General features: G+C 54.2%; 6 protein-coding genes across 6 annotated transcripts; 2 read left to right on the top strand and 4 right to left on the bottom strand.

Annotated features, from left to right (window-relative positions):
• Window positions 1-5,968: 5,968 nt before the first annotated feature.
• On the bottom strand, window positions 5,969-8,320 carry KD926_001916 (putative alcohol dehydrogenase; the record flags this gene model as incomplete). The annotated part of the gene is made up of 5 exons (XM_053096856.1): window positions 5,969-6,130; window positions 6,180-6,596; window positions 6,647-6,788; window positions 7,169-7,461; window positions 7,520-8,320. The coding sequence occupies 5 exons, from the start codon at window positions 8,318-8,320 to the stop codon at window positions 5,969-5,971; spliced, it is 1,815 nt and encodes a 604-aa protein (XP_052959074.1).
• Window positions 8,321-8,934: 614 nt separating this feature from the next.
• KD926_001917 (uncharacterized protein) lies at window positions 8,935-9,972 on the bottom strand (the record flags this gene model as incomplete). Its single annotated transcript, XM_053096857.1, has 1 exon — window positions 8,935-9,972. The coding sequence occupies one exon, from the start codon at window positions 9,970-9,972 to the stop codon at window positions 8,935-8,937; it is 1,038 nt and encodes a 345-aa protein (XP_052959075.1).
• A 1,241-nt stretch (window positions 9,973-11,213) lies between these two features.
• Window positions 11,214-16,359, top strand: KD926_001918 (uncharacterized protein; the record flags this gene model as incomplete). Its single annotated transcript, XM_053096858.1, has 4 exons — window positions 11,214-11,308; window positions 11,485-11,917; window positions 12,114-15,999; window positions 16,052-16,359. 4 exons carry the CDS (start codon window positions 11,214-11,216, stop codon window positions 16,357-16,359), a joined length of 4,722 nt encoding a protein of 1,573 aa, XP_052959076.1.
• A 236-nt stretch (window positions 16,360-16,595) lies between these two features.
• Window positions 16,596-18,223, top strand: KD926_001919 (putative aminotransferase family protein (LolT); the record flags this gene model as incomplete). Its single annotated transcript, XM_053096859.1, has 3 exons — window positions 16,596-16,674; window positions 16,800-17,439; window positions 17,530-18,223. The coding sequence occupies 3 exons, from the start codon at window positions 16,596-16,598 to the stop codon at window positions 18,221-18,223; spliced, it is 1,413 nt and encodes a 470-aa protein (XP_052959077.1).
• A 173-nt stretch (window positions 18,224-18,396) lies between these two features.
• Window positions 18,397-20,200, bottom strand: KD926_001920 (amidohydrolase; the record flags this gene model as incomplete). The annotated part of the gene is made up of 2 exons (XM_053096860.1): window positions 18,397-19,819; window positions 20,016-20,200. The coding sequence occupies 2 exons, from the start codon at window positions 20,198-20,200 to the stop codon at window positions 18,397-18,399; spliced, it is 1,608 nt and encodes a 535-aa protein (XP_052959078.1).
• A 313-nt stretch (window positions 20,201-20,513) lies between these two features.
• KD926_001921 (putative RING finger domain protein) lies at window positions 20,514-22,080 on the bottom strand (the record flags this gene model as incomplete). The annotated part of the gene is made up of 3 exons (XM_053096862.1): window positions 20,514-20,736; window positions 20,792-21,927; window positions 21,976-22,080. The coding sequence occupies 3 exons, from the start codon at window positions 22,078-22,080 to the stop codon at window positions 20,514-20,516; spliced, it is 1,464 nt and encodes a 487-aa protein (XP_052959079.1).
• Between the last annotated feature and the right edge of the window lie 423 nt (window positions 22,081-22,503).

The following is a 22,503-nucleotide window of genomic DNA, read 5'->3' on the forward strand; positions in this document are numbered from 1 at the left end:
TCCCGTATTTCATATTCCATAAACTTTCGGATAGAGATCGTGAAGACCTGGTTCCATGGATGAGAGAATCACCAAACAAACAGGAAACGTTTAAAAATAAAATAAATAATGACGATAAAATAAAATGCATCCAGTCAAGTAATTAACAGAAAATACCCGACCAACAAATCAGATTTCTTACAGAGTAGAATCTGAAGCAGGGACTAAGGTACCCCGTTCGGGTCACACCGCAGTCCACCCGACAATCACCTTTCCTGCCTTTCCCTTTTCTTCACTTTTCTTTGCCTTTCTGTTCGTGAGCACATCCTCCCGTACAGGGACACACACAGAATTAGCTCGATTCTCACGATCTCGATGCGCCGCGATTATCGAGTCAAGACGCTCACCCGCCCTCGACATCTCACACTCGCCGTTCCATCTCGATCCCGGGAATACTAACTATCATCCTGCACCCCGCCAATCCCAATTCCCACGAGATTAACCACCAACGACGGGCGGTTTTTGTAAGGCGGGGAATTGTCCATAAATGCACGTCATCCTTGCATCGTGCTGCATCGTGCTTCTCTTTCCTTGTACTCCGTACTCCATACTAACTGTACCTGTGTTGGCGAGTTCATGCGGCGTACCTTGTAGCCACGGACTAGTCTAGTCAACCACTGTCGGAGTACATATATACATGGTTTGTTAATTAATCTAACTAACGCATTCCTTGATGCCGTGATTGATGACGGGAATACACTCAACAATAATGGCAACTCCACGGCGTAGTCCTTGCAACTTGCACCCAGCACGTCCCGTAACCACCCTACCCTAATAACACTAACTATGTAGGTAGCCCGCCCGTCTACCTAACTAACCATCCCGTCCGCCTCCCTCTCGCGGGCTTCTCCTCCCGCGCGCGGCGTGACCTTGAAGGAATCGGGGAAAACCCTTACAGGGTGCATATACTAACGTCCTCCGTAAACCGGGCTGCAAGTCGCGATCCCGCGGCAGGAGAAAAATTTCCTTTCAGAGGGTCCGATTGGTGAGGATGGGCCCGATGTCAGGGTGATGTAGTCACGTATTTAATTTACCCTGCCCTGCCTAGGCCTGTCGGAGTAGATTAATCTTGAACCATCTGGATAGTGGATGGCAAATGCAGGGTATGTTTGGTAGGTTGGGTAAGGCACAGGGCGTGGGCGTGGCGTACCTATCCGTTGGAATTTTTTTTCCATTTTTTAAATTTTCCGTTTCTCCTTTCCTTGCAAAGGCTACACATTGAGTACACAATTATGCTAGAAGGATAATTTTCTATTACAACAAATTAAATTCTATTTCATTGTTTAATTTGCCTACTAATTCTTTTCATTGTCAACAAAGTAGGACAGGACGAATACTACCTACTACTGTATGAAGTTCTCCAGAACCAACAAACATCCTCGTACGGAATCCGGATAGATCGTCCTTGGCAAAGAAGACCCTGTGCTAGTTCGTCCATGCCCACGCCACGCCCATGTCGTCTGCTGCTGCTCCCTTGTCGCTGTCGTTCGCCAGCACGGGTGACTACCGCACCGCTGCAGTTTCGGATCCAGGCACGTACCCTACGGAGTACATTACAAACTCTACTTCAATAGTGGGCGATTGGCAATTGACAATTCCGGTCTCAGATTTGCAGATTGGCAAGTCAATAATCTGCATGCATGCAATTACTATGTACGGAGTAGGAGGGATCAACTCAGACTGGTCCACAGAAGTCCAACGGTCCATCATTTTTTGTCCCTTCCCGCCGCCCAATTTTTCTGATCGGCACGTTTCGGTTTGGTTTTGGTTACAGGATACAGGGTGATGTTTGGGGCTGGTTTGGGCTGGGCTGGGGGTGACGGGGTCGGGCAAGGTAGGAAGTTCAATTTTCCACATGACTACTCCGGAAAGAGAGACAGGAACTGAGGAAACAACGTAAGAAAATTGTCGATCAGACTATAGTAGAATATAGACATAAACATAGGGTTAGAGATTTGAGGCTTAGAGGCGTTGTACCGTGGTTCAAATTTCAATGGGGTTGGGTTTCGGAGCCGGTTTGCGATAAACCTAAGAGGGGATCGGATTGAGTAAGGATATTCGTTCAGTTGGAATATCCGTACGGAGTACGCCGTAGAAGAAGAGTCCGCGTTAGTAGTAGAGACTACGTCTATTGTAGCATGAAGTATTATCATGTCCTCTGGTATTGGTTGGCTATGAATACTCAAATCTATATCAAGATATTACATAATACCGCAAAAACTAACTAGGTAACTAGGTACTTGGATATTCTCAGCGACTACTGTAAATGTACGGTGAACTGACCACCCTCAGACCAACAAGACAGGCAATTCACATGCCAATCAAAGTATCATCACCAACCCTAATCGCAAACAACAAATGTCTCACCAGAGTTTCCGTGCAGACTTGAATCGCCTCGGCCTCAACCCTCTCAGCTCTCGCAGGACAAAGCCTCTTCCGTAAAGGGTCAACCAAGCCATGCAGGCAAGAAGGCCACGAGGGTATGGGTACGGGGACGGGTTCTGGGTACGGAGTCCCCTCTACCTATAAAAAAATCCCGAGTCCGGTCCCATGAAACATGAATAATGCGCAGCGTAACGCGGCACGGCATCTAAGCAAGCACAAAGCAAAAAAAAAAAGAAAAAAAAAAAAAAAGACCAAATGCGAAATGCGAAATGCGGAAACAAATTTCTAACGCATTTCGAAAGGACCATGACGATCCCCAACAAGCACCGTCAGTCCGTCAGAGGGACACTCAGAGTTCAGGGATCGTCCGCGGCTACGGAAGCAATTCAGCTAGAGAACAGGCACCCGAGTTTGACTTTGGCAGCAGCAGCAGTTAGCCAGCCAAGCACTAAGCAAGCGCAGCACGGGACAATCAGGGCAATTTTCGGAGAATAATGCGGGATGAAACGACGGGTTGCTAATTTTCTTTTTCTCCCTTCTCTCTCGGGGTTCCTTTTTGTCACAATTCCGGCGGGATGAGCCACGAGAGAGATCATCCTTCGAGCGTCATCGTCATCATCAATGTAATAATTGCTTCTTTCAGCATCTTTTTTAAGGTTTATCCTTGGAGAAACTCCTGAATCCTACTCCGTATGTGGAATACTATCTTCCAGGATGAGTAAATAATCAAAACAAAAAAAATTAATTGTAATAGATGAAGGCCTCCACAGAAGAACGTCAGAACAACGAATACCCAGAGCACTATATCGACGTGCAAATTAAAGACCAATTAACATATATTAAGTAGAATATAACCTAATCGTCGCTGATTGGTTTAAATCGCACCATTATCAAATCAAACGGAGTATGTATATTTTGATCTCCGGACAGTGCACAGGTACCTTAGTACCTTAGGGAGGCTAGACTAGTAATTAGGTCTCAACAATCAACATCTACCTAAATAAATATTCAACGACTACAAATCCAGCAATCTTGACGATCTACAAGACATGCGCTGAAGAAGCACGGAATTCGGAATCTACACAGCTTCTTTCTTCCGGATCCCCCTTTTCTTCTCTCCCCGAGATTCATTCCTAATGAGTAATGACAGTGGAGGAGGATTGATTGCGTGGACCCTGGGCAAGGAGAAAGTGTAATTCTAACAGCTACGCATTCGGCGGCTAAAGCCTTACTCCAAGGACCAAGACATCGGTGTATATCCGGAGTTGAGGGCTGCAGGTCTAGCCCAACGAGGAGGAAGAGGGGGGAATCAAGCCATGATGACGAGGACATTGCCATGGGCCTTGGGACTATTGGACGACTAGTTTCTCATCGACCAGGACTCTCTGCTGGGTAAGGTAGTTGTTTCTGTCTCCCGGAGTAATTCGCACTGGATCAGTCCAGAGTCCGGACATGGTTGAGAAGGCACCTTCTCCGTATAGTAAGGCAATTGGTTATCAAGACGGGGCGCACCATTTCGGTGGTTTGGATAGACCTGCAACTATCACTGGATAACCACTGGATACGCTGCTACATACATACTCCGTAGTCGTAAAGTAGTGACTGAGTGATGTACAAGGCTTGCACATCAGACCCAGTCGAACCACCAACCCATCCATCCCACTTGTAGATCCAGAGCATCAACGGTCGAACGACCTGAATGTAGAAACCCCTCTTGTAGATGAAGTTTATCTCGCTGATCGATGGACAGACTGTCCATCAATAGTTCGTGATAGCTGGTAGTGCCCAGTGGTCTCACAAACATGGCCATTCCGGCTCACGACCGAGCAGCTGGAAGAGGACCAGGACCAGGACCAGGACCACCATGTCAATGATGGTCCTGGCGTTGTAATCAGTCTTCCCATCCTATCCCAGCCCATCTCATCCACTCTGCGCATCCATTCCTCTTGTCCCCCCCTATTCAGAAGACTCAGCTTCAGCTCAGCCCATCCAGCTCCTCTTCCAACTCTGGTCTCCTCCACCTCCATCTGAACCACAACCACCGGATATCCTCCGATTCCAAACCCTCCAGGGTACCTTCCAAGGTGGTAATCTCCCCTCCGTCCTGAATGGCTGATATATTTAGTAATGTTACATTGAGGAGCTCTATCCCAAGCGCCTATTCCTCATCCATCAAACCTAGCTCTTAGTGAGATTACGGTGTACAGAGGTAGGGAGAGTCTGTTAATTAACATCCTATCTATCTGTGCTATCTATCTATGGCTACCAGTACAGCACAGGTAGGATAAGACAGGAGAAAAGAGGAACAGGACGACCATCCATCCACTCTCCCGGTCAGTCAAAGGCCAGTCCTCAATCACCGCGACCTAACCAGGTAGTCCACCATCATCACCATCATCCAAGACATTAACTGGTAGAGGAAAAAAAGAGGAGCGGGAAACCCAAACACTAAGCCAGTTGGACCTAGACGAAAATAGCCCTCAATAGGGAGACAGGAAGAAAATGAGTGGATGACGGATCGTATTGTTCACCGGATCAGAATCCAGTCACTGGTCAGATGGGCCGGTCGTCCATTCATCCATCGTCTATTCACGCACTCACTCGCTAAGTCAATCGATTGATTCGGCCATTATTGATGACTCTGATCATTCAGGGACTGAGGTCCGACCATTCATGAAACCGTGGATGTAGACACCAGGTAATTACGGAGTACTGGGTATCACATCGTGCGATGAGATAGGATGGGATGGGATCATAGGACAGGACAAGACAGCAAGACCATCCAACCACTAACCAAAGCAAGCGAACAAAAAAAAAAAAAAACAAAAAACAAAAAACAAAACCGTACCGTGCCACTCGGAGCAGAGGCCAGAGAGAAAGAGAAACCTGGCAGCCAGTCCCCAAAGTGCAGTGAGCAGCGAATAACCGCACAGAAAGCAGCACAATCAGAACGAACAAATTAACCTAACCAACTAGGTAGGAAAAAAAATCCCACCTCTCAAAAAAAGAAACCAGACGAGATGGGAAAAAATTAAAAATAAAAAACCCTCAGCGTGCAGACAGCAGAATGGGGGGAAGTGACCCGTGGCTGGTGTTCGCCAAAAATATCCAAAACACAACCAGTCAGATGGCCGTTCGTGTCGGAAAGTCGTGGGATCAGCCTGCCAGTCCCTGGACCTTTGCGAGGGCTGTGTTCGCCGGGCTGAGCTGAGCTATGGGTCTGCAGTCCTGTCTGTGTTGCTCGTGCCGGGAAGGGCGTTTCCAGCGACAGCAATAGTGGGATATTCCCTGCTTGCAGAATTCCTGACGGACGTGGGAAGTTGTGTTGTTGTTGTCGGTGGTGTTCAACGGTTAACGCTTGTTTGCTGCGAACTGCCGCCTGGGGGGTTCTCCCTGAGGGTAACGCCGACCGCTTCGTCAGGGGTCGTTTCTACTGGGGTAAGTAGGTCCCTCTCCTTACGGTGTACAGGGTTGAACAAGTCAAGTCAATTGAAGACAAGCATTTGCTAATCCGCTAAAAGTCGAGTGCAGATAATAGATAGAGTCAGAACCTCTCAGCAGTCTCCTCCACCGTCCGACCATGGCACAATGGAAACAATTTCCCCCAGAACTGATAGAGCCCCGGACGTTTCTCCTTCTCCGCCACAAGCCACTTTGCAAACGAAAATTCCGACTCGTAGGGATCGATGCTGCGAAAAGAGACAACCTACACTGGTCAATGAGGAAGCGAACCTCGCCGGCGTAGGTCTGCTCACCTCGTCGTACTTCTGTAGTGCATCATAGTATTGAACCGACAGCCCGAACCGCCTCTTCAGCGTCTCCTTCTTAATCTTCCGGGCGGCAACTGCATAGAGCGTGGATAGAGTGTCCCAGTCAACGCCCTGATGATCGCCAATGACAATCCCCCCGGGCATTTTCCATCGATGTCGCTCGTAGATCACCTCGATCAGCCGAGTGAGGGTGTCTGCCTGCCAGGTCACCAGGAGCTCCTTGTCGAAGGACCGGACGTGGCGCTGGAGCTTCATCAAGTCGAGCTCCAGCCGTAGCGTGCTGGAGCGCAGCATGATCATCCTTTGCTGCAGCTTGTCATTGCTGGCCTGCAGCGCCTTCAGGGATGTGGAGTATGCCTGGGAAACAACAGGTAAGCATGATACGATCATCCGTCCGACGACCTTTACGGGCAGCCATTGACACGAGGATCTACGGTTACAGGTTGACATACACTGAGTGCGGTGTCCGACAACGACGCTGCTGGATGCTGGGACGAGGACTCCATTTGAGCAAGGTAGAACGACATCCCGGGTCCGTATCTCTGAACAATGTCGGCAGTCATGATGGTGGCTGCGTTATTTGCTGGGTAAAATCTATCGAAGGATAGATCAATGATCTTGGGAATAGAATGATAACCATGCAACAAGGTAAATGCCGATGGTGGCTTTGTTCTGACATTGCAGAGTCGCCGGCTGAGGGCGCATAGAAATACTGACTTGGACATCTGGGTGGTGCTGGACAAGGAAGGTTCCACCCAGATCCATGAATATGAGGCAACAACGGGGCAGGTAAAAAAAAGCATCCGGCAGGCAGGTGAAGGTGAGCCTAATGAATTCCACTGAGTGCCTTCTATGGTTGACTCACTTCGTCATTCTTCATGAAAAGGGCTTGTGTATCTCTCATTCTCTGCCTTATGGGAAATCTTCAAGTACAGTACAAAGGTTAACTATTCATTCAAACGATTCAAACCTACAGTTTACTCTCTGAAGACTTGCCGAATTCAACGACCAATTTACCGAACTGCTTGCCCTCCTTCAACTCCTGGAACAGCGCGTCGAGCCCCGTGATATCGCCCAGATCGGTCTGCAGCACGCGCGAGACCACCGGTCGGATCTTGTTGGCCTTCACAAACTCCACCATCTCCCTGAACTCCTTTCGAGAACCCATCGTCGAGCCGCGGACCTCGATGTTTCTCATCACGGCTTGCATCAGGAAAGGCATCTTGGGCGACACGGTCATTCCGTAGACAGAGAGGATCCCACCGAGCTATGTCAGTCAGTAAAAACATCCCCAAGGCTTATAATCATAGCGCAATGAAACGCACCTTGAGCAACCTGACTGCCTTCTCGATAGCATCGCCACCAGCACCGTCGATGATGGCGTCGAAAGACCTCTTCCCTTCCGGCAGCATACCCAGCAGCTTCTTCTCCCAGGCCTCCTCCTTGTAATTCACACCACCCTTCGCACCCAGTTCAACTGCCTTCTGGATCTTCGCCTCACTCGAACTTGTCACGTAGACATCCGCTCCTCTAGCGATCGCAAACCGCAGGGCCATCAACGCCACCCCTCCCCCGATGCCCGTCAACAACACCGCCGCGCCTTTGCCCGTATTCCTCTCTCCTCCCTTAACCACCAGAGCCCTCCACCCCGTCAAGCCGGTCAACGGAAATGCCGCAGCCTCCGCATCAGAAAGATGCTCCGGTGCCTCCTCGACCTCCCCTTCGTCAATGACAAGAAACTCCTGCATCGTACCCGACGTATAGTGCTTCGTCCCGCCGAGAATGCGATACCCCTTCGGATCTTCCGGTCCGTCGGGCGAATCCTTCCACCCCAGTCCGGGGTTCAAGATGACTCGCTTCCCCTGCCATCGCTCGGGACTCGTCACGTCTGGCCCGGCGGACACGACCACCCCGACACCGTCGGCGCCCATGGGCACATCGAACGTAATGCCCGGATACAGATGCTGGCGCAGGAAGACGTCGCGGTGGTTCAGCGACGCCGCGCTCATCTTGATCAGCAGCTCGCGGCCCTGCGGAGTTGGCTGGGGCTGGGTCTGCACGTTGAGCGGATAGTAGACTTGGCCGGGCTTGCCCTCGACTTTGGTGAGGAAAATTGCTTTGGACATGGTGGATGTCTTTAATTCTCTGGGAACTGTAGTTGGTATGAATATAAAAAGAAATAGAGAGGTGGGATAATGATTATAGTAGATTGGATTGTAAGAAAGGTGTCTCCAATTTACGTTTAGGAGAATTAATCAGATCAGATGCGGGGATGTTGGGGCCCGTTATCGATAACCGAGGATGCGCTGTTATATATTCTCATCAGTCGTTGGCATAACAGTTGAACATTCAGATATAAGATCTCAACATATAACAGTAACACAATTGTTAATACCTGTCTTGTTTATATTCTAATTCAAACAATCACAAGAAATGCTAGGGTATCTGAAGAGTCTACACTGCACGTATACCTCGGTCCGCTACCCCGACAGACAACTCCCAGAGATGAAGTCATGGCTATCTACAATACAACCGATAGTCCTCTTGACACATGCGCGAATGCAATTCCTCTCACACAAATTGAATACAATCTAGTCTATCAATATTGCTCTAGTTAATAATTTCCCGATCGTAACATACACTCATTACTCATGAACTGTGAAAACATCCAAATCAACCCCTCCATAGATCTCTACAAAGACAAAGACAGACCCAGCACCCAGCACCCAACAAAATAGGACTAAGCATCTGACTCATAGCCGTCATCATCGCCCACCGCAAGGCGAAACATCTGATCCAAAGGAATTTGCTGACGACCGTTCCGACGGACAGAATCGTCCTGCTGGTGGCCATCGACGAGACGAGGACGAGGACGAGGATGGGGATGGGGACGGGGACGACGAGGACGAGGACGAGGTCGTGGAAGGCTTCCTGCGCGCGGTCTGGATTCCGATCCCTCAAACCGCATCTGCCGAGGTCGCGCAGGTCGCGCATCGCCGTCTGCGTGGTCCGGATCATACTGTCCAGACTGGGGAGCGTCCGCTTGACGAGGGGGTCGGGAATCGCTTCGTACATGTTCACGTTCACGTCCACGTCCAGACCCAGAATCAGCCGGGAACCGGACCCGTTGATCCGCACGACGCTCTGGGCGAGGAGCTGCCGCCAACACCACCGCTCCGAAAGGCACCGACTGCAAGGAACGGACGGAGTAATCCACATGCACAGGGCGGGGGTGGTATAGGTATCCAGCAGAAGAACGGCGCGCTTCTTCATGGTCCTCCTCGCCGCGGTATCCTGTCGGAAGGTGTTGAGGTCGTGAGTACTGCCGCTGACGGACGAAGACATGCTCCTGCGAAATACTAGAGGATGACACCAGGATATCATCGTAGATGTCGGGGCTGGCGCCACGGGTCAACGAGCTGGATTCCGCAAAGGAAGAGTAGTTCGATCGCTGGTACTGGGTATAATACGAGCTCTCTCGGACGGGCGAGTCTGAGCCTGAGCCTGAGCTCGAACCTGAGCTCGAGCCCCTCCAGATAGCCTGCGAAACGGGAGGTTGATCGGTGGTGGCATGATCGCGGCGCCTGCGATCAGGACGTGGCACACCGTGTGGTTCTGAGGGGGCGCGATGTTCCAACCCAACCGGAGCAGGAGAGTCTTGCGCGCCTACGGCGGGATGGTCGCCGTGTCTCTGGCTCCTGCGCAGTGGTTGGTCCTGGTAGTGCAAGACGTAGGGGAACTCGTCCTTGTCGGGTTTGGCGCCCCAGCAGAAGGGCATGGTGGAGGTTGGTATGACTGATGTGATGTGATAGAGATGCGGGTATGATGTCACCGATTTGACTCAAGGAACTGGGGAATAGTGCTGGTAGACAAGGTGTGGGAGAAGAGAGTCAAGGGGAAGATGAAGATGGGAAAGATGGAGAGAGGGAAAGGAGCGACGACTACGATTGATATAGAAGAGATTCATCTTGTCTGTCATTGTGAGTAGTTTAGTAGCTAGGTAGGCATTGGATGGAAGCGAGCAAACAGGGCTCAATCGGAGGAATGGATATCCTTCTGGGCTTTGTGGAGAAGCAGGCTTCCATGTTGAGGATGCGATTGCCAGAGACAATCAGGATGGATTGTGAAGAAAGGCACTCTGACAGTCACTGGTATAGAGGAGTGACCGTGAAGAAGGAAGAAGCAGAAAAGAGGATGCAAATGAAGCAAACCCACCCGTTTGCGGCCCGTCATGCTGGCCGTGGCTGCAGGGGAAAACCTGTCCGGGGGAGCTGTGGCCACGCACTCCTTCTCGGCCAGTGTGAACACTGGAACCTACCTACGGTTCATTCTTGGGGAAGAATGAAATGGGCGCGGGTGAACTTTCTCCGGTACTAGGCAGCGTGTTTGCTGGTGCTCTGTCTTCTGTTTCTGCTGGTCATGTCTGCCTGTCGCCTCTATCAAAGACCTCTAAAATTGTGTGGGTTTGTGGGTTTTCCGGTGGCTGGCCAACGCAAGCGGCCAATGGAGACCCGCAGCCGGCTGGGGATGAGGTGTAATGCCACGCACCGGCGTGTCGTTTGCCTTGGGTTCTTCAATTTTCGCCGGGAGGAAAAGAATCTCTCGATCTTCTGGACTTGGATCGTCTAGCGTTTGCCTCGAACTTGACCTCAATCCTCCCCTGCTGCTGCCCAGAGTCTTCAATCTCGTTCACTCTCCCGAGCTGGTACGTTTGTCCCTGTCCCTGTTCCCTTCCCCCCTCTCCCTCCAAGACGCCCGCTACTCTCGCTCGCGCGACCTGTATCGACCGGCTTCGACGTGGCTTTCCAGACTGATTCGATTCTCTCCCTCCTAGCCCTTTCATCACCACTTGCGTCCAAACCTTTTCTCGCAACTTTACTTCCCACCTTTCCCCCCCTTCTCCACCACGGTTCAAGGGAACATCGAAAAACCCATCTTGTAACGAGCTCGCCTCAATATCATTCCTTTTACTTCGCTGAATCGGATTTCTCTCCTTCAGCCAGCGATCGAACTTCCATAATGCCTACGCCACTCCCTTCTAGTTTTGCTTCCGCCGCTGCTGGCAACGCCCACGACTCCTCTCGAAGAGGTGATGGAACTGCCGGTGGAGATTGGTATGCTTTTTCTTGTCCCAAACGATTGATGTGATTTGATTTGATCGTGTCCACCTCTCTGTACTTGCCGTCGCGAGTTTTTTCTTCGTTTTTTTCTTCCCTTTGCTCGTCTGCGTGTGTGTTTTTCCAACCCAGCAAAAACTCTCTAACCATGCACCCTCTTTTCGATACTCCAGGTCTCGATCTCGTATGAACGGAGCCACACAGACTTTTCGCCGCCCTTCAGTTGCCATCAATCCTTCTCATAGCCGAGATACCAGCCAACCCGCATCTGCTACAACCCCCACCGCCGGCGCCTACTCTCAACAGATGCCGTCGAATTACCCAGCCAGCGCGCTTCGCAATGGGGCGGGCAGTGACACTCGTTACTCCAAAGAACAGCTTCTAAACCTGTACAAAGCTCAGCGGGAATCGGGGGCTTTGAATAAGAATGTTGCAGATCACTTCGCCGCCGACTGGAATCCTCGTGCCGACACCTCTCCCGTCAACGGCGCTTGGGGAAGGAGGGAGGATTCGAAGGATAATCCCTCCGGACCTGAGGTCTGTTGGGATCACGGTGGACAGATGGAACCGTTAGGATTGGTGGATATGACCGATGACGAGAAAGAGGTTGGTTTTTCCCTCCCCCTTGTTTGGTGCTCTCTCCCCTGCTTCACTAGCGTCCCTTTCTCTTCTCTCTTTTCCCTTTTCTTTCCTTTTTTTTTTTTTTTTTTTTTTTTCGTGATTGCTCTCTCCGGTGGCTTTTCCCACCCCAGCCTATGCTTCCTTCGAGTATACAAGAAAGAGCTGTTGCTGAATGGCGTAGTTGTTTACTCTCTCGGTCAACTCCCCGCTCAAGCCGCCTCCCACGAACGCTTCCAAAGAAAACGCCGGTACCGGGACAGGAGGACGCAAATCGTCGATTTCTTATTCGCAGGGCCACATAAACAACTACAACACCGCATCCCCTAGCTCTGCTCGCCCCGGACCCAGACGTCGAGAGACGGGCGATTCCACCGGCAATCCAATGTCTCCCACCGCCGGCGGAACTCGATTCTTCCGTGACGAACCGAACACGGCCACCCCGCCTCCGTCCCTGTTACGTCGCAAGACCGATTTCCGCGACAATTCATCCACTTCCCGCTGGGAGGAGAAGGAGAAGGAGTCCGCCAACCGCGAAGGGGGCTCAGAAGTCGCTTCTCCGTTCGGTTCTCTGAAGCGGAGCTCGACAAACCCCCTGAATGTCGCTCCTGGCGGAGGAAACTCCCCGTGGGGGGCGTCGGCTTCGCACAGCGCGAACTTCTCGCCGATGGGGGCTTTTGGCGCGTTTTCCTTGGGGACAAACACCGCCCAGACGCCCACTGCGGAAAAGAAGGCCGGATTTGGGAGTCTGCGCGGCGAGAGTCGTCTGAAGGGCTTGTTCTCCAAGGATAGCACGGAGGATATGTCCGCTTCGATCAAGGAGAAGACATCCCTCAGCAGCCTGGAGCGTCTGGCGGAGGGCGAGGGCGATAAGCGCTCGCAGTCGCCCTGGGGGGAGTCGGTCAAGACGCGCGCCGGCCGGAGTGAAACGAACCCGTTCTCCGAAGAGATGCGCAGTGGAAGTGCGGCACTCGGCGGGTCTCAGGACGTCAGCATGCCGTCTCAGGGTGCCCCCGATCAACTGGGTTTCTCGGCCTTTGGAATGACCTCTAGCATCCCCGGCTTTCGGGAGCTGATGCAGAGCCACGAGAATTCTCGCAACCCGACGCCCAGCCTGCTCCAGGGCCACGAACCGACGAGCCCGACCAACACCAACCCCTACCAGAGTCCTCATGGCGAGAGAGGCGGCGGCGTGGGCGTCGGCGGTGATGTGGATGACGTGGAGACTGACGGCTCTGACATCCAGAGCACTCACCACCCCGGACTCACCGGCCTGCGTGACCCGACTAGCGCGTTTGGCTCGATTCGACGGGTTGGATCGGGAATGGACTTGCCCTCGATTGATCGCAGCCAAACCTCCAGCGCGGCAGGAAACCGCAACTTCTCCGGGCTGGGAGGACTTGGAGGCTTGTCTTCTCTCGGCGGTCCCGGTGGATGGCCTACTTCCGGTGCCGTTGGAACTCCGACCCGGGAGAGATCTGCCTTTGCCGGCGGATTTGGTGATCCCATCTTCGGGTCCATGGCGGATCTGCAGTCCCCGAGCCTGTCCAATCTCGGAGGCGGCGGGCTTTTCAGCCCTCACCCGGGCGGGATCAGCGCCACGGGCAGCCTTGGCCGCTCCAGCAAGCTTGGATCTCTCTTCCCGGCTGCCATGCAGGAGCAGATGCAAGCGGAACATCCGGCAAGGCCCGATCTTGGCAGCCTGGAGGAGAGCATACGCCAAGCCGAAGCTCAGCAAGCCGACAAGGCTGGGCAAGTGAACGCGTCCACTGCATCCACTTCGCAAACCCCGGTCTCTGCCGTGGGCTCGATCCCGCCCTCGATGACCGCCGACGGGGCTCCGCCGAGTCAGACCCCCGGACCGCCCGGCGGCCTCGGGGTTCCTCCCGCTCAGCAGCGGACTATGGTCATGCCTGACCGCATGCGCTGGATCTACAGGGACCCGCAAGGCAACATTCAGGGCCCCTGGACGGGTCTCGAGATGCATGACTGGTTCAAGGCCGGATTCTTCAGCCCTGACTTGCAGATCAAGAAACTCGAGGACCCTGAGTTTGAGCCTTTGGCGCAGCTGGTGCGACGCATCGGCAACTCTCGCGAGCCTTTCTTGGTGCCTCAGATTGGCATTCCTCATGGACCGGAACCCAATTCTACCGGCACTTGGACCACGAGCAATGCCGGCACCGCGCAGCCTCCGTTCCCCGGCAGCTTCCCCAGCTTCGGCACCACATTGACTGCTGAGCAGCAGAACGCTTTGGAGCGCCGGAAGCAGGAGGAGCAGTACCTGATGGCCAGACAGAAGGAACACCTCGCCCAGCAGCAGGCTTTGATGAAGCAAATGCAGTTTCAGGGCGTGCCTCATGGAATCCATCCCCATCAGCTCCAGCATCACTCGAGCGCCCATAGTTTGCACAGTCAGCCCAGTTTTGGAAGCATCGCCTCTCCTGTCGGCTTCCAGCCGTCTCCCATCCAAGGCCCCATGCAGCAGCAGCAGCAGCAACCGCCCGTTGGCGGGTTCTTCGATGCTGCCGCCCCGCTTCGCTCGGGTGCTCTGCCCAACGTCGGTCCTCAGATGCTCGGAACCGACCTGGGCAGCAGCCAAGACCAGCTTCCTGCTCTGCTTGACCGGTTGAATGTAAACCGCAACGACCCTTTCGCTTTTGGCAGCCCCGGCTCGTTGACTGCGCGTCAACCCGACAGTCTGTTTCACTCCCAGCAAGTAGCCTCCATGCTCCAGGACCGAGCCCGATTGCAGCAGGAACAAGAGCAATTCGACAGCACTCAAGGCGACAGCCTGTTCGACCAGCAAGCCCGTGAAGACCGACTGCGTCAGTTTCAGGCGTTGAGAGGCCAGGAAAATGAATTGGGTCTCCCCACTCACCCCGCCATGGAATCTCTGGAAGATGAAGGCGAGACCTTGACCTCGCAGGACCTTGCCGCCGGCGTGGCCGCTCTCGAAGCTAGTCAGGAGGGCACCGAACCCGTCCTCACTCTGTCCCAGCAGGTACAGAAGGCGGCGTCGGCCCAGAGAGAACAGCAGGAGCAGGAACAGCAGCAGCAACAACAACTCGAGCAGCAGCACCAACAGCAAGAGGAACAGGCTCAGGTTGAGGCAGCATGGGGTGGAGCTGGTCTTGTTAAGGCTGACTCCGCCATGCCTCAACCCTTCCCTCCCCCACCTTCGGCTTCGCCGCTGCCAGCTCCCGCTGCGCAGCGCAACCGCCAGAATGTTGCCGAGTCCCTGGCCGCCAACTCTCGATCCCAGACTCAAACCCCCGTGGAGGCGCCTACCACTTCGATCGCGCCCTGGGCCAAGGAGGCCAACGAACTGCCCAAGGGACCGTCGCTGAAGGAGATTCAAGAGGCGGAGGCTCGCAACGCCGCGCAGAAGGAGGAACTGGTCGCTGCCGCTCGTCGGGCCCAGCTGCTGGCCGAGCAGGAGCGACTCAGTCAGGTTCAGACGCAGGCCGCGCCGGGACTACCTTCCACCGCCAACTGGGCCAGTGCCGGATCCCCCGCCACTCCTTCGTCTGCCGGATCCGTGTGGAACAACAAGGGCCAGACTCCGTCCAGCGGTACCGCCAAGAAGACTCTGGCACAGATTCAAAAGGAAGAGGAGGCTCGCAAGCAGCGTATGGCTGCTGCCGCTGCCGCCGCTCAGAGTGCCGCGGCTATGACTGCCAGTGCTGCTTCCCCCACTACTAGCCCCCCCGCGGCGCCTTCCTCCACCGGCAAGCGTTATGCGGACCTGGCCAGCAAGGCCCCTGCCGCTGTTCCCTCGCCCGTCTCTGCAGCTGCCACGACTGCTGGTGTTGGTGGCAGCGCGTGGACCACAGTTGGCGCAAGCGGTAAGGCCAAGGCGCCGCCCGCCGCCCCGTCCGGCCCGCGGTCGACCAGTGGAGCGACTCCTCTGCCGGCGTCGCCCGCTCGCCCCAAGCCCGCGACGATGATCAGCGCTCCCCGGACCGTCACCGTCGGCAGCACACCCCCGGCCAACCCTAACCGCGCCGTGGAGGAGTTCACCAAGTGGGCCAAGCTGACCTTGGGCAAGGGGCTGAACAGCAGCATCAATGGTAGGTTCTTCCCCTTTAAGGGTTTCAAAACGTCTAAGCTAACAAAAACTAGTCGATGACTTCGTTCAGCAACTGCTGCTCCTGCCGGCCGATTCCGAAATCATCTCCGACTCGGTGTATGCCAATTCGCAGACGCTGGATGGACGACGCTTCGCGGAGGACTTTATCCGACGCCGCAAGATGGCGGACAAGGGCATTGTGGACCCGACGGTGACCAGCGCATTGGCGGAACAGAGCACCGGAGGCTGGAGCGAGGTGGCCAAGAAGGGATCGTCATCGTCGGCGAACGTGCAGCGCGAGGAGGACAACAGCAGCGCGGCGTTCAAGGTAGTTGCGCCCCGGAAGAAGGGCAAGCGGTAAATATGAATATTGGATTGGGCATGAGGATGAAATGTTGGGAGGGTATTTTGGAGATATTTGATGTGCTTGATTACATGATTGCATTGCGTTGTAGATGTGCTGAATGGTAATTGAATCATGAAGATGAGTCGTATAGTTCATGTTGAGTCATACTTCTGCCTGCGGGGTACATTTATCTACCACATCCTCTTCTTTTTTTCTTTCTTCATCATCTTTCCTTCTCACAATCCATCAACATGTCCTCCCTCATCCCCTTTGGCGATCCCATGAAATCGCAATTCCTCATCGACCCATCCTTCCGTAACCTCAACCACGGTATATCCCATCCCATATCCCCTCACCCCCATAATCTATCCCACCCTATCCCCGCATTCCATCCAATCCTCATTCAACCCCATATTCCACCCACCCGCAAACCAATCCACTAAAAACTTCCCCAGGATCCTACGGCACATTCCCCATCCCCATCCAAACCGTTCAACGCGAATTCCAATCCGCCGCGGAATCCAGACCCGACCTTTTCCTCCGTCACACGCAATCCAAACACCTCGACACCGCGCGAGCCGCAATCGCACATCTCCTCAACGCAGAGGTCTCAGAATGCGTCTTCGTCAAGAACGCCACGACTGGAGTGAGCACCATCCTCACGAACCTGGACTTCCAACCCTCCGAAGTCCTCGTCTACTTCGATACGGTCTACGGGGGTGTCGAGCGTGGCCTACAACATCTCTCTGAGACGCGCGGTCTGCGAACCAAGAAAGTAGAATATGCGTTTCCGATCGATGGGGAAGGGATCGTGGATCGGTTCAGGGAGGTGGTGGACGCCGTGAGACAGGAGGGTAAGGAGGTGAAAGTCGCGCTGTTCGATACCATTGTGAGTATGCCGGGGTTTCGGTTCCCGTTTGAACGGCTCGTCGAGGTTTGTAGGGAATTGGGGATTCTGAGTCTTTTGGATGCGGCGCATGCGGTTGGGCAGGTGGAGTTAGATTTGGGGAAGTTGAAGCCGGACTTTTTGACGAGTAACTGTCATAAGTATATTCCTCCCTTTCTATCTCCCTTTGGATTTACTTATCTCACCTTGTCTTGTCCTACCTTATCTTGGTTTCTTATCTTATGTTGGAGATGGGATGATTCAAAAGGAGTGCATGTATACTGACCGTGTTTGACCAGATGGCTCTACACCCCCCGCAGCTGCGCCGTTCTCTACGTCCCGCAACGAAACCAACATCTCATTCGCACGATGCTGCCTCCCTCATGGGGATTCATTCCGCGACAGGATCCCTCCTCCACCACAGACCCATCAACTACTCCCCCAGGCCAAAAGTCCGCCTTCGAATATCTCTTCGAATACACCGCTACGACCGATGACTCCGCGTACCTGTGCGTGCCCGCAGCGCTGGACTTCCGCCAGAACGTCTGTGGCGGGGAGGCGCGGATCTACGAGTACTGTGAGTCCTTGGCAAACGAGGCCGCGGATCTGGTTGCGGAGGCGCTGGGGACGGAGGTGTTGCAGGAACCTGGGCTGGGGGCGAAGGGTGAGGGGAGTCTGTTTCGGAAGTGTGCGATGACGACGGTGAGGTTGCCGATTCGGGTGACCGAGCAAGGGGCTGCAGATGAGGAGAAGGTGACGGTTGAAGAGCAAGATGGGAAGATGGTGACTGTTGTGCCTAGGCCGCTGGTGGCAGCGGTGTTGGCCTGGTTTCGTGTGGAACTGTTCCGGGCGGGCACGTTTGTGCCGGTGTTTGAGTATCGGGGATACTTCTGGACGAGACTGAGTGCACAGGTCTATTTGGAGAGGAGTGATTTCGAGTGGTTGGCTGGTATTCTGAATGGTTTGGTCGCTAGGGTGAGGAACGAGTTCTAGATCTATAGGTGGATTTACCGCACGGTTTTACACTTCTAGAGAAGACATAATTCATACTAGAGTCTGGATGGGAGGATTTGATATAAGATTAGGGCAAAATCAGTCTATATTGGGCAGCCAGCCCTCTGTACAAATCATGGTTTAGACTAGACATACGACCCTTTAAGACAGGATCACCTCTTATACACTCTCTTCCCCTCGAAATACGTCTCCTCCACCGTCGCATCCAGCAATCGATCCGCGTCCCACTGCATATCCACGACCACAAAGTCCGCCTTCATGCCCTCCCTCAAGCTGCCCGCAAACCCATCCGCAAAGCATGAATACGCCGACCCCGCCGTAGCCGCTGCAACGGCCTCCATCAGCGACAGGGCCAGATGCTGATTAAACACCTCCACGCTGTCCGGCTCGCGCGCAGACCGTCTCGTCGTGGCGGTATACAGATTCCTCAGCGGCAGATGCGGCGCCGTCGGCGAATCCGTCCCGATGGCCAACCGCGCCCCCCCGTCGAGAAACTCACGGTACGCAAACGCCCTCTCGCAGCGCTCCTTGCCCAACAGCTTCGGCCATGCCCGCACGATCGCCGGGTCCGCATGCACCGGCTGCACCGACGCCGTGATCCCCAACTCGCCCAGCCGCTTCGCGTCCTCGGCCGCCGTCACTTCTAGATGCTCGATGCGATGCCGGCGACCTCTCGTACCGACCCGTTCAAGCACATCCACGGCCATCTTCACCGTCGCGTCGCCGATGGCGTGTAGCGCGCACTGCAGGCCCGCTGCGTCCGCTCGCCGCACCACCTTCTCCAGCATCGCGGCGTCCCAGAGCGGATCGCAGTTCGTGCTAGTGCTGGCATATGGCTCCGTCAGGGCCGCCGTGCAGGCATCCACCACCCCGTCGCAGATCACTTTGATGCCGGCGATGCGTAACCAGGGGCTCGTGGTGAGGTTATACTGTTCCTGCAACTCAATCGCGCGGTCCACTTGCGCTAGGACCTTCGACTCGTCTGCATTAGGGAGGATGATCCAATGCGAAGCGATGCGCAGCGTCATCCCCCCTTTCCCCTTCGCTTCTTCTTCCGCCTGAAACGCCAACACGGTCTCCCACAGGTTCTCATCCGTCGCCATCTCCACGACCCCCGTATACCCGGCCCCGTTATACGCCGTCACCGCATTCCTCACAAACGCAATCTTCTCATCCCTAGACGCGACCTTCGCCACATGCGGCCAGACAATATTAACCGCAGCCGCCTCGCTCAACAACCCCGATGGATTTCCCGCTTCATCACGATGAATAACCCCACCCGCAGGGTCAGGAAGATCCTGGACGCCGAGCTCCACGAGCGCAGGGGTATTGCACCACGCGGAGTGCAGGTCCTTCGAGTCGATGAAAATGGGGCGGGGGTCGAGGTCGTCGAGCATGGAGGCCAACGCGACCCCGTCGGTCATGGAGTGCATCCAGCCGCGACAGAAGAGACGAGGGAGGTGGGGGTTCTCTTGGGCGTAGGTGTGGATGGTGGAGCGGATGGTGGAGAGGGAAGTGCAGGGGGAGAGGTCGAGTTTGGAGAGCGAGGAGCCGAAGAGGAGGAGGTGCATGTGTCTTTTGGGGTTGGGTCAGTTTCTTTCCATCTTGTAGAATAGAACATTGAGCGAATATGAATTGTGTGCATCAACATCGAAGCCAAGAGATGTATTTCATTCCGGGTGTACAATAGCAGACATGCATGTATATGCATGCATACATACAAACATCACATGGGATCCCACTAAATCTCAATAAATGGAAAAGCACCTACCCATCAATAAACCCCGGCAAGACTCTCCTCCCCTGTAAATCGACCACCTCGACATCACCATCGACCTCGGGGACATCGTTTCCGGTGTACGCGATTCGATCGTCCTGGACGAGCATGCAGGTAGAGAAGTTATCCTCCGCTGCGGAGTCGCTGACGATGAGGCCGTTTTTGTAGAGGGTTTTCATTTTCAACGATGTAATAAGTTTTGAGGAGATATTTTATAGAGAAATAGAATATAGAAGTGTTCAACAATAATCAGGATGAAAAGAAAAGAGGAATAGAGGGAAATGAAGGAGGGGAGGAGGGGAAGTCAACTGTAGGGCGCAAAGTGGAGTTGGAGAAGGTGGAGTCATTCCTTATCTGATCTGCTGTGTACTCTGTAGTATCTGTCAAGTGGAAGAGTTCAGGAATATAGCATCTCTGTCCGATTAACATACTGTATATAAGTCATCGCGTTCATCATGACTACATACTCAAAACCAATTTCCTCACATCCCACTAATTCCCTCCTCCGAATCGGCTTCGCACCCATCCGGCCAATCCTCCTCCGCCCGTCCCTTGATCTCGACTACTTTGTCGCTCAGTCTCGCCCTCGGCGCTGTTCCAGCTCCATCCCGTCGGCTGTCCACTGTGTTCGGGTACGGCACTGCCGCGACGAGACGTCTCGGGGCTGCTGTCGATCAACACGGGGTTGTCGCTGGTTCCTTCGTTTCTTTCGGTTCTGTTCTGCTTAGCTTTCAACTTGTCATGATGGCCCATGATCACCGCCGACTTACTGTGCAGGAGGAGGAGCATCAATACCCCGTCGACAATGAGGACATGTATTATGCTGGTTCAACCACATCTCGATACAGCCGTAGTGAAACCAGTGCTTGCACGGCAGCACCGTCACCTCCGTGCCCATCTCCACCGGGTCCATGCAGATCGAACATTCCGCCTTACCGTCGTTCCCCAGCATCTCCCGGTCGACCTTCTTCTTCGGCAAAGACCGGATAGCATTCTGCGAGGCCGGCGGGGCGGCGGTGTGATTGCCGTTTCGGTCCACCAGCTCCGAGATCACCCGGTCCAGCTCCTCCTGCGAATAAACCGCATCCCCGTGCCGTTCGACGTTCAACAGCGCCGACAGCATCGCCAGGGGGTTGGGACCGGTCATGACTCGGAACCCGCCGTTGCCAGCCTGGTTGTTTGCACCGAAATCGGTGCGAAAGAGTTCCAAGATACTGCCACAGTTAGCAACGTGCAACTCATAAGGGAAGGGGAAAACACACTCGCCCAAACTACGTAGAGGAGTAGGCATCGGCTGTGGACCGTCCGCGTCGCGGGGATGCAGCTCATCATCATGGAAGTTCGAGCCGCCTCCAAACCGTAGACCGTGGTCAAAGGACCCGTCGTGCGTCATGCCGGGCGCTCTCCCCTGCCCCCCCAGTCCCGCCGGTCTGGGCCCCTGCCCCCATCCTCCAAAATCATGTTCGTTGGCATCCTCATCGTGCAGATGCCACGGTCTCTGCCGTCCTCCCCAGGGCTGCTGACCCGCGGGCCGATGAGGATCCGTCTGCTGATACGTATTCGCCAGTCCATGAAAGATCGTGTCCAAGCCCCGCACCATCGGCATCAACGGGTCATTCTGCATGTTGCCCTGCGGGTCGGTTGACCGTCGAGGCAGCCCGGAAGAGTACGTCGTGCTAGAGAAGGTGAACCGACCGTCGGGCGAGCGATAGGTGCGATGAGAGAATCCATTTCCTGAATCATTTCCGGTGCCTCTGTTGCCGCCGGAGAATCGATCCTGGAAGTCGTCAACGCCGGTGGAAGCCCAGGGATTGTGGTTTGCGAAAGAGTTCACGGGCGGCGTGAATCGGTCTTCGGGAGCTTCTTCAGGAGGGTCGGGGGCTTCGGTGTCAGGGGGGATTTCAATCTATAGAGTCAGCGACCCCGGTATATCTTAGGGATACGAGCAACATACAATTTCGGTGAATTCAGAGTGGCAGGTGGGACACGTCAGTCCGCGCTCATTTCGTAGCCAGACCCCGCCGCAGGAATGGCAGAACATCCGATCCCCCGCATCCATGGTGAACGAAGAAAGACAAGTGAATGGTGATGATAAACCAAGTAAGGTAAGAGATGAGGGAACTGAACAGGATCCAGTGTATCGAGAAGGTCGGGTATCAAACGAAATCGAGAGAGTATTTATCTAAGAACGGACTTAAACCAATGGGTTGGAGATAGGCGAGGTTTCTATTCCCTGAGGAAACTCAGCGTCATTCATGGTTTCGAGCCCGCATGTACTGGAAGATTGACAGGAGGTTCCATCAAACTAACGGGCATTCATTGTTTCAGGGGCCAAAAAGAGGAAAGTAGGGGAGAAGAGCGAGAAGACTGGGAAAACAATGGAACGAAATGAAGAGGGACGATGAAGGCGGAGGATGACGTTAGCGGGTGGCGTGCCTGAGAGATCAGTCACCCACTTTCAGGTCTCAGTCTGAATCGCTTC

Source organism: Aspergillus affinis (genome assembly GCF_023601865.1).
Source record: "Aspergillus affinis strain CMG 70 chromosome Unknown NODE_13_length_462506_cov_86_819959, whole genome shotgun sequence".
NCBI classification, from domain to species: domain Eukaryota; kingdom Fungi; phylum Ascomycota; class Eurotiomycetes; order Eurotiales; family Aspergillaceae; genus Aspergillus; species Aspergillus affinis.